The following is an 11,885-nucleotide window of genomic DNA, read 5'->3' as shown; positions in this document are numbered from 1 at the left end:
AACGTGGCTCGCATTTTCTTGGAAAACGGAAAACAAGAAATTCCCCTCTTCGGGTTCTGTCACATTGGACCAAAACTCTAAAAAAAAAAAACAAAAAATTAAAGGTGTGGTCGAGTTGAGTCGAGTCGAGTCGTGCGTTCGAGTCCGAGCCGAGTTAACTCGTTCAACACGTGAGCTTCGATTTGGACCTGTAGATTCAAAACTCGACACTCGGTTTAGGTTGAATCAAGCTTATACTATTTCATGGACTTATTTATATTTCTAAGATTATAAGTTAATGCAATCACGCGAGCTGCTCGAATCAAGTACTTTCCGGCCCGAATAAGAGAATTTAGAGCTGTCGAAATGAGTGTTAAACCCACGTCTTAACCCATGTGTCATGGATTGAGTTGTTATATATGTTAATTACATTCAATATGTGGGTTATAAATGAGTTTTAAGTATAATATGGATGCTATATAGGTCGTAAATGAGTTTACAACATATTAGACACAACCTATATTATCTCTTTTTCTTCATTCTCTCTCGCCGTCACTTCATCTTGCGTTCGCTCGCTTAGTACTCTCATTTCAGATTAGAGCATGAGTTTTCCTAGATGGGTCCAAAACCCATTTAATACCCCCATAAGCATTTACTTGGGTTATAACATACTTAGCAAGCTAATATAATGGATCTCCAAAATAAATAGACTAAAATAAGTGGGTTATAAATGGGTCCATTATAAACCCATTTACAACTCACTTAAGACAACCCAGTAAGAAGCCCTTACTCTTTCATTGTCAGGTGGACTTAAACCATTTAAGAAGCCCAACAATTAACTGGATTTTTAACATTTTTTATTTTTAAAATTTTCTCAATTTTTTGTAATTTATATATTTTATTATAACTCCGCCTATGTATGTTTACATAGCTTGTCCCAAGCCATGGTAAAGGAGGAGGGTTGCGTCGAGCATAGCGAGCCGGTTGTAAAAAAGAGTTATTTTTATTGGATGAACCCTTCTGATTTTTCGTTGGAGCGTAACCTTTTCAGCGACGCGTTACATCGGTGCTCGGGTGTAGTGAAAAATGGGCGAGGGTCCTTGCACCAAGATAGGTGGGTGCGAGGGGTAAAGAAGCTAGCCTTGGGCCATCATTCCCAAAGTAATAGGCCACATCGGTGCACCGAATGTGGTGATAAGTGAGTTAGGGTCCTCACACTTTTATGGGCGAGTTGGGATTTGGATCGACAAAAGTTTCAAAAACAGAGTTGTTGATGTTAAGAAAATAGGAGATAGGATTATTTTGGTTAAGCTAGTAGTGGGAGACTTGATTTTGAATATCCTTAGTGTGTATGCCCCCCAAGTTGGACCGCAAGTATCCGATAAGAATAGATTTTGAGAAGATCTGGAGGAGTTTTTAAGGGGGATACCACGCGAGGAGAAGGTATTCATAGGAGGAGATCTAAATGGACATGTTGATCAAAGTAGTGGAGGTTTTGACAAAGTTCATGGAGGATTTGGCTATGGGACAAGAAATGAGGCTAGCGAAGAAATCTTGAGTGTTGCATTAGCTTATGATTTGATGTCGACAAATACCTTCTATAAGAAAAGAGTCACATCTAATCACTTTTTGCAGCGGTTAAAATTGTAGCCGGATTGATTTCGTTCTTGCTAGAAGCAAGGATAGAACCTCGTATGTAGATTGTAAAGTCTACCCCGGAGAATGTGTAGCTACGCAACATAAGTTGGTAATCTTAGAGGTTCGGTATAACAAAGTACAGAAAATGCAAAGAAGTGCTCAGAACCCCAAAATAAGATGGTGGAAGTTAAAAGAGAAAAAACAAACAGATTTCAAGGAAAGAATGCTTCAGGAAGGACCGTGGTAACTAGAGGCCGAAGTAAATAAGATGTGGAACAGATGTCTAACTGCATCCAGAGAGTGACAAGAGGGGTGTTAGGGGAAAGTAGAGAGAATGAACATCAAATAAAGGAAACTTGGTGGTGGAATGAAGAGGTGCATGAGGCAATTAAACAGAAGAAAGAGTGTTTCAAATGTTTGCATAAATGTCCTAATGAAGAGAATTTGCAAAAGTTTAGATTGGCGAAAAGAAAATGCCAAAAAAGCTGTGCGAGAAGCTAGAGGCAAGGTTTTCTCCGATATGTAAAAAAAACTTGAGAGCAAAGAAGGAGAAAAAAGTATCTATACACTTGCAAAGATGAGGGACAAGAAAAGTAAAGACTTGACACGGGTTAGATGCATCAAGGATGGAAATAAAAAACTCTTAGTAAGAGATACTGAAGTTAAGGAAATGTGGATGAGCTATTTTAACAAGCTTTTTAATGGAGAGAACGATAGAAGTGGGGTGGATTTGGAGGACACTTATGATGATTTAAACAGAAGGTTTGTGCATAGAATCGGAGCGCATGAAGTTAAGGAGGCATTAAAGAATACGACGACTAGTAAAGCCTTAGGACCCAATGGCGTCCATAGTGAAGTGTGGAGATGCTTAGGGGATGTGGCAATAAGTTGGTTAACCAACTTTTTTAACAAGATGCCCGATGAATGAGGAAGAATATGCTTATACCTATCTACAAGAACAAGAGAGATATCCAGAATTGTTTCAACTATAGAGACATTAAGCTTATGAGCCATACAATGAAGTTGTGGGAGAGGGTTATTGAGCATCGTTTAAGAATAGGGATTAAGGTATCTGTAAATTAATTTGGATTTATGCAAGGAAGATCTACCATGAAAGCTATCTTCTTGATACAATAGTTGGTGGAGAGGTATCGAAAAAAGAAGAAGGACCTACATATGGTGTTTATTGATCTTAAAAAGGCGTATGATAGGATTCCAAGAAAGGTTCCGTGATGGGTTCTTAATAAGAAAAAAGTACCTTCAAAGTATGTAGAGGCAATCAATGATATATATGATGGTGTTATTACATGTGTAAAGGCTTGTAATGACACATCGAGTTATTTTTCAATCACAGTAGGCTTATATCAAGGTTCCGCTTTGAGTCTTTATCTTTTTGCCCTAGTTATGGATGAACTAACAAAAGCTATCCAAGATGAGGTGCCGTGGTATATGCTATTTGCAGATGATATTGTGCTTATTGATGATACCAGAGCTAGCATTGGTGCTAAATTAGAATTATAGAGAAGCATGTTAGAGTTTAAAGGATTTACGTTAAGTCGAAGTAAGACCGAATACATGAAGTGAGAGTTCAACATGGCAAAAGGAGGAGATCAATAGTCCGTGAATATACTCGGACATGAGGTACCCAAGAAAGATGCTTTTAGATATCCGGGATCAATATGCAAAAGGAAGGAGAGATTGATGAGGATGTAACTCATAGGATCAAAGTAGGTTGGATGAAATGGCACGGTGTATCGGGATTTTTATGTGATCGTAAAATCCTTCTTAGACTAAAAGGAAAATTTTATAGAACGGTAGTAAGACTCGCGATGCTATACGGGAGCTGAATGTTGGCCAAGACAGAGGCAACATGAGCATAAAATGGGAGTAGTGGAAATGAAGATGTTAAGGTGGATGTGTAGTCATACAAAGATGGATAAGATAATAAATAAAGATATGTGACGAAAAGTTGGAGTAAAATCGATGACAGAAAAGATGAGAGAACATAGATTGAGATGGTTTAGATATATTCTTCGAAGATCCTTAGATGCTCCAAGAAGAACAGAAGTTTGTTACCGAGAGCATGACATGAAGAAAAAAAAAGGTTGGCCGAAACTTACTTAGAAGAAAATAGTAAAACGAGATTTAATGAAATGGGAAATAGATTGACGTACAGCTTTTTTTAAGACGGAGTGGAAGAAAGCTATTAGCATCGTGGAGGGACAGAATTGCTATATTCCAAACTATTCTTTTTAATCATTTTTCCATATATATTTGTGTATTTTTATTTTTTTATAATTATTTCTTTTCCCTCAATCAATCTTGCTTTTATTTTATTTATTTTTAGGTTCATCGATCGCCGATCTCAACTAGTTTGAGATAAAGGTGATGTTGATGTTGATATTTTATTATATTATATTTTTCTTTTTCTTTTTTCTTTCTTCCGTTTTTGTTTGACGAACCCCGACGAGGGTTGCAAATGGACCCTCACCTAAACCTAGTGAGGGCCATGAAGCCTTCGCCAATAGTAGGCGAGGCCATCGCAATCCTCGCCCACAATCGGCAACCCTCATCGGGCTTCGTAAGAAGCAAAAAAAAAAAAAACAAACGAAAAGGAAAGAAAGCAAACAAAAAGATAAAATAGAAAATTATGAAATTCACTTTTTCAGGAACATTTATAAAAGTTGCTCACCAAATTTGTATTGTATAAAAGGGTTTTACCAAATATAATTTTAAAAAGGAAAATTTTAAGAATCAAGTTTTCTTATATTTTAGTGAACATGGAAGTATATCAACAACATAAAAAGGATAGGATATAGTAAAAAAATTTATGTTACGAATAAATGGATCATAAACGAGTGAATGAGTCAATTTGGATTGGGACCATTCAACCCATCCGTTTAACAAATTTATATTTTGTCAATATAGTAATATTTTAGAAATATTAATTAATTATGTATTGCTAAATTTATATGGCATTAAAATGGATCAAAATGAATAAATAGATTTCTTTGAATCAAAATCATTTTCGACGGACTCCAAGAAGTAATCAAATCGAATTCAAACGACTTATCTCATCGACCAGATCTCACGTCGAAACAAGATAAACGCAGATCTTTAAGAGAGGTGGGGAGCCAATGCTCCGTGGTTCGCTGCTTGACCAAGTCTGGTCCCATTGCCCCCACCAAATTCATTATCAAACACTTCAGTCAAAACGCAAGCGACACGACAAAAAGAAGATCTGCTCACTTTAATTTAATCCCATTTTCAGAATGGGAAAAGCAAGAAAGCTTAGCAGATAAGGACGGGGATCATCATCACTCTTATCAACTCAACTCATCAAGTCCACATCGCCATCCTCATCTTGTTTTTGTTATCCCATCAAGTTGAAGATGAAAACCCAGGTGCTGAACCAGTCTTTCCAGATGCTGGCACAGAGTCGCAGATCCGATAGATACGTTTTGTTTAATTAATCTCCTCTTTATCTCACAATCACTGTGTGAATGATGTGACTAATTTCCTCATGGTAGACCGAACTTAGAACAAGGAAACAGAGTGAAACAGAGCAAACCGAACTTAGAACAAGGAAACAGAGTGAAACAGAGCAAATGAAAGGCAAATTAGCATTCTGATCCGACAAACATGAGCCAATACAGAGATTTTAAGGACTCGACAAAAAAAGGGATAATCAACAATACAAGCCCCAAACGCCAACAACCCCACCAGAACGATCACAACCCTTCCAGGTTTTTGTTTTTCCTGTACAGAATAGGCATTTGCATTGCAAATATTTAAGAATGCTACTAACTTCATCTACAGAGAAGGAAATCAAAAGTCATCGGACCACAAAACAGAGACTGTAATCTCTCTCCCGCCACCATATTTACACCCCTTGAGAAGAAGGTAATCAACAATGGAAATGAACACGAGATATTCACACATCCAAGTCAGATGAATCACAGGCCACCGATTGCTGAGCCACCCACCCACCAGCCCCAAAAAAATCACATCTTTCGACCCAAAAAATTCGAAGCTGAGAAACACTCGAAGAGGACTCAGCAGCTTCTTCGACTTTTACTTGACCAGCTCAGAGACCCATCCCACGTCCGGACCAGAACCGGACCCGAGAAGGTCAGCGCCATCTAGGGAGTTCTCCTTGCTGAGCTTGGCGTACATATTGGCCCTCAAATCTCTCCCGGACTCGACCCTCTCCATTGGGAGATCCTCCTCGCAGTGATGGTGTGCCTCCCGCAGATCGAAGAGGCCACCTCCGAGTTGCCCGTACCGCGGGGAAGACTCGACCCTTGGGGTCGAGGGCGCCGCAAGGTGGCACCCGGGTCGGAGAGGGGACCCGAAAAGGGACCCCATCTGCCCGCGCGGACTCATCTTCATCTTGGTGATCTGCATGTTCCTCATGCAGGCCACGAGCTCGCTCACCGATCCAGGCGACCCGCAGCAGCCGCGATGGTTAGGGGACATTGGGGGCGAGCTGGTCGGGGGCGAGATGGAGGGCGAGGTAGAGGTCAGGATCGAGGTCGGCGATGACACGAAAGAGGCAGACCAGGGCTTGGTGAAGTAGGAGTCGAAGGCCGCCGCCACCGCGGAGGGGCGGACCGGGGACCCGAATTCGGAGTCCGTGGCGCTCTTGGGGCTGTGCTGGTGCTGCTGCTGCTGCTGGGTGGGTAGGATCCTGAGCTGGTCGGGGGAGTGGGCGAAGAAGCAGACGCGGCGGCGGCAGCTCTGCCCGTCCTTGCACGCCTGAGTCCGGTACCGCTCCGGGTGGAGCCAGCACTCGAACACGCCGTGAGCGAACTCGCACGAGTCACCCTTCTTGCACGCACCTGCAAAAATCAAGAAGATATTTCACACGAATAAAACGGAATATGATTGAATTCTAATCGCACAAAAAACCCAAAAAACAAAATCAAATCCTTCATAATTCACGGTAAAAGTTCTAAAAATGATGCGAACAACATGCAAGGCCCCGGAATCGGAGTCTGACATTTCGCCCAAAAACATCGTCATTTTCACTCGAATTAAATCAAATAAGAAGTCAACCAGAAAGATTTCATCTTTCTTCATTTGGCAAATCTCAGGAGGGTGCAAAATAAACATGAATAACCGATAATCCAAAAGGGCAAAAATCCAATCTTTCTTTAATCAAATCGCCAAACACCAAATATACGGCACCTGAATCCAAATATAATTCGCAGATCCAAACAAAACTACGCAAGCAAATATAGTTCTCTTTTTTTTGTTTTTTTCCCCATATACCATGTTGTTAATTTTTCTTACCTTTGCGGAAATCAGGACATGCAGTGCCGGAGTAGAGGAACCTGCGCGGGTCCCTGCGGCGGGCCTTCTCCCCTGGGTGCGCGTAGGGGCACTCCGTCCAGTCGTGCGACCTCCCGCGCGCGCACTTCCTCACCTTGAACTCGTACATCCGGAACTCGTCGCAACCCAGCACCCCGTCCTCCCCCGGCCCGCGCACGTCCTCCTCCTCCTCCTCGTTCGACGGTAGGTACCGCCTCAGCGCCGTCAGGTCGTAGCCGCACTCCCCTCCCGCCCCGGCATTGCCGCCGTACCCGGCGGGGGAATACGGGGAGTACGGGCCGCCGGAGGCCTGCTCATCGAGGGGTTCCCACGGGGGGATCTGGACGGTCGGATGGGCGCGGGCGTGGTGGTCGCCGGCCATCGTCATCATCATCATTTCCGCTTCCTCTTTCTTCCTACTCTTCGCGATCTTTCACTCGCCAAACATGGAGTCCGGTTCTGAGTGCGAGAGGCGATGCGATTGCAGAGTTCAGTGGGGGGCTTCTTTTTATGAGAGGGCGTAGGTGGGGGCGCTAACCGTGGTTGGGTTGCTTCTTAACCGTCGTTGAGTCTAGAAATCTACCGCCTCCACTTCCCACTGCGGTTAAGATATTACGAGGGGCGAATGATCGAGTCACCGTGGCGAGCACGGAGTTTGGGGACAGGTGGAGGGACGGGACGGGCTGGGGGTGAGGTCAGGGGGTGACGGCCCGGTGAGACCGCAGGGAGCCTGTGGATAAGAGAGAAAGGGACTGCTATCGTGGCACTCTGATTTTATAGGTAGGGGGGAGAGGTGATGGTTGTCGAAATCACGGGATAAACGGTGGGAGGGGGCCGGCGAGATATGACGTGGATTCTGGGATATACAATTTTCAAAAAGAAAAAATGATCGAAAATTAATTTCGTATAATAAATACAGTGAAACGGTTGTTAGATTAATTATTAAGGAAAAAACGACATAAAATGGTCCCTGAATTTCAGCCTGACGTGTGGTGTGATTCTCGAATTTATAATTTGTTCAATTCGATTATAGAACTGTAGTTTGATGTGTAATATAATCTCTAAATTTTTCATTTTTTTCAATATGATCTATAAACTTTTGATATTACTATACAAAAATGGTCAATGATGTCCAATGATTTGAATTAATGAAAGAACAACATTAAACAGTTTCATGTAATTCAAGAATTGAGTTGAACATGTATTATAAGTTTATGGATCATATCGAATAATTTGAAAGTTCAAAGACTATACCGCATATTGAGTTAAAATTCAAAGATAACATTGGACAAATTAAAAATTTATGAATCGCATTGCACGTTTGGCAAAAATTCAGCATCCATTTATGTCATTATCCCTAATTATTACTTCCCCTTTTTGTGTTTTTCAATTTGCAGCCTCGATCAATACCTAATTAGATCTCGTTTGATATGCTAGACGCTTGATCTAAGGCTCCATTAGTTTTACGATAAATTAATGATTTAAAAAATATTTTTCTTAAACTTAATCGCTTAAAAATATGAATGAACAAGAACAATTTATATAATTCACAAAAATATTAAAACATAAATATTTGTTGATAACGCAAAATTTAAGTAGTATTTTTTTTAAATAATTACTAGCCAACAATATCTTTTTAGTGCCAAAAAAAATCATTAACTTCTATTTATTTGCAAAGCTTCAACGAGTAGAAGCCTCCTTGGAAAAGCTTCAAACCTATCCCGAACTTCTTTGACCGAAGAAATAGAAGCTCGAGAAGGCATACCAAAATCTAATTCTTTTTTTTTCTATCAAAACCAAAACCTTTTTTTTTTTTTGTCAAACCAAAACCTAGTTCACTTCCTGATTCTTTTTGCATTTATGGCTAAATGGTTGAAACGCCCAACCTATGCCAATCTAATAAAGAGGGGACTACAGTAGAAAGACCCAAGGGATTAGATGGTATGGAATCAAAGCCAAGAGTTACACATATGCACATGTGTATTCTCTAATTATTTCAAGTGATACATACAATCATTTTTAAAAAAATATTTTTTGAATCCTTCATTTCTAGGGAAATAAACGGAGCAAACCGAATGATTTGTAAATATCTTTTTCAAAAATGACCGCTTTTATCTCTTACTAAAATGAGTAGACAAATTTATTGTACTATCCTTGAAAGTATTTAGACATAAATTGATTTCAAAAATGAAAATTTTTTATTGATTAAGGTGCGTTGCTTTCCCAAGGGGCTTTGGGCCTCTAAAGCTCCTTGGAGAAATGATGGGGTGTTTGGCAAACCTTTTCAAGGGGCATTTGGCCAAATGCCAACCTTAAGAAGGTTGAAAGCCTAATGCTAGTATAGATCGGCATGGCCTTTTAAAATTTTGAAATGCTGAAGGCCATATTAATGAAAATAGTCAGTTATCTATTTTGCCTTAAAACCTTACTAAAAGTCCATTTTTACCTTTTTTAACAGTGAAACCCTAGAATCATTTCTTCTCTAGAGTGGTCATTGAAGGCCATCTAGCGTCACGCGACCCCCAACGACTGTCACTTAGGTCACGGGATGATGCTTGGGTCGCACAACTATTGTCAAGGTTCAGGCGACCCCAGGCGGCCTCTATCGATGGCCGCCGGCTCCAGATCCGACTTGTTGGCGAAGGGTTTTGATTTTTTCAATAAATAAATATACAGCCAAAAGCCAAATGATTTTTTACGTAATGCCATTTGCATTTCCCCAAAGTCACTTAGGCTAAAAACATTTGCATTTGCTCAAATTCCATTTTAAATCCGAACCATGCACTATAATTATTTCAAGTGATAGAAAAAATCTAATTTAAAAAATTATTTTGGAAATTATTTATTTTTTCACGAAATAAACAGTCCCTTAAATTGTCAATGAACATATTAATTCTTTATGATGAATCACAAACTCTGTAAAAATTTTTTATTTTTTTTATTTTTTTGGCTAGAGCAAACTTTACACTCCAACAGAAGCCGTCCCAACAAGACTCCACTTCCGGTAAATTTTTTTAACTCTAGACGAAAGGTTATTGAAAAGAAAAGAAGATGTGATTGTTGTACGATGAAAAGCTCGATTTTTAAGCTCGTGAGCAGAGTCATTGTCGTGTCTGCGAGTCCATGTTAAACTCCATCCCGGATTGCTGCTCCATAGAAGGCCAAATATTCCAAAAGCAAGGACCCCAATCCCAAACTTAGAATTTACAAAGCCTAACGAACGTACTCGATCATCCCTATCTAAAGGGTTGAAAAATGGTAAATTTTGATAATGACGATAAATCGTTTTGCACATTTTGATGAGATTTTTTTTTTTGTCCTTATTTAGAGTCTTTTCAAACCAATTGGCGGACATATAAATATAATTTAACTCAAAATATGTGATTTCAACACGTGAAATTGTTAAAGATATTAATGAGAATTAGAGGTGGAAAGTAGGTTGGATGGGTCGGGTTTGGGTGGGTCATAAACGGATTCGATCTAAATTCACTCATTTAACCCACATTGACCTATTTATTTACTAAGCAATTTAGAGGCCCCGTACTCTACTCAACCCTTATCTAATCCAATCCCATACACATAACCCATGAGAAAAATGAATAACAAGGCCCAAGAATTCGTCAAAATTAGACAAATAAAACATACAAAAAATCTACAAAGTAAAATGAAAACCCTAGCCATATAAGAAGTTCAAGCTTGAGAAGGCTAGGGTTTTGGACCCGACTACCTCAGCCCCGACGATGGCAGCCCTAGACGGCAGATGGCGACCCCTGACGGTGGCCCCTAATGGGATCAAAAGCGAGCAAATGGCAAGCCTCAGGCTTTTACTGCCACTTGATCTGGTCGTGAGCATTGGGCTTGCCACTGAAAATGAAATTCTATCCCTTGAATATCTCCTTGCAAGAGCCATTGTACCTTGTCGATTCAAAGCTCGAATTGTAGATCCAAGACCCCAACGGAGTAATCACAGGGTCGATTAGAGGAAGCAAAGTTGAGCCGAGGCTTCCGTTTCACTTCGAGGGTTTGGTAAGAGCGAAGGAGACGTAAAATGAAAGGAGAAGGAAAAGGATAATTAGACAAGAATTTACAAATTAGAAGTCACACAAAGGAAAGTTAGGAGGAGTCAAAAGTTTAATCATATCATGTTAGCCTTAATTGAAGCAATTGATTTTGGTACACACTACGGTTTAAAAAGTCATAAATTTATTGCATTGGTGCCAATTTAGGTCCCAATCCGGTACCAATTAAGTCCTAAACCTTTTTGCATTTTTGTCATTTCAGTCTATCCGACCAATTTTGGCTCATCGATACCGACGCGGATGCCTATTGATGCTGACATGAAATTTTTTTATTATTTTTCTAGTTATTTTTTTCCTTCTCTTTCCTTTTCTTTATTTCTTCTTCCTCCAGTTAGTCATCGTTGTTGACCAAATAGAGGCTAGGGCCGGCGAGGTCGGCCTCACCAATGGTTGATGGGGGGTCACATCTCCATCGCTGGGCGAAGTTCGCCCTTGCCGGTGATTGGCAGGGGTAGGCTTCACCTGAGGCTGATGAGGTTAGCCTCCGGGCGACGACTAGCTGGATTAAGAAAAAAGGGGAAAAAAAGGAAAAATAATTCGAAAAACAAAAAATTATCCACATTGACGTTAGTTGACATCATGCTAGCATTAGCTAGTTAAAATTGGCCGGATAGATTAAATTGGCTCATATTAAAAGGTTTATGACTGAATTAGTACAAATAAGATGTTTATGAGTGAATTAGCCCAAATGCAAAAGGTTCATGATTGAATCGTCAAAATTAAAATGTTTAGGATGGAATTGGCACAAATGCAATAGATTTAGGACTTTTTTGACAATTTTTCAATGAGAAACTTATAAAAGGGCACAATTAGGCGTTTACTATTAAATATGTAGATATAGATATTTTTTTTTTGGTTGAAGATATAGATATTAGT

The 11,885-nt window shown here is 40.1% G+C and overlaps 1 protein-coding gene across 1 annotated transcript; it reads right to left on the bottom strand.

The window, feature by feature from the left end:
• Nucleotides 1-5,223: 5,223 nt before the first annotated feature.
• LOC115726993 (zinc finger CCCH domain-containing protein 23-like) lies at nucleotides 5,224-7,424 on the bottom strand. Its single transcript, XM_030657095.2, has 2 exons — nucleotides 6,913-7,424; nucleotides 5,224-6,458 (listed from the first exon to the last, which is right to left on the bottom strand). The coding sequence occupies exons 1-2, from the start codon at nucleotides 7,325-7,327 to the stop codon at nucleotides 5,692-5,694; spliced, it is 1,182 nt and encodes a 393-aa protein (XP_030512955.1). The 5' UTR covers nucleotides 7,328-7,424; the 3' UTR covers nucleotides 5,224-5,691.
• Nucleotides 7,425-11,885: the final 4,461 nt, after the last annotated feature.

This window comes from Rhodamnia argentea, chromosome 4 (assembly GCF_020921035.1).
Source record: "Rhodamnia argentea isolate NSW1041297 chromosome 4, ASM2092103v1, whole genome shotgun sequence".
NCBI classification, from domain to species: domain Eukaryota; kingdom Viridiplantae; phylum Streptophyta; class Magnoliopsida; order Myrtales; family Myrtaceae; genus Rhodamnia; species Rhodamnia argentea.
Note: the sequence above shows the minus strand (reverse complement) of the source record. Positions and strands in the feature narration are given on the sequence as shown.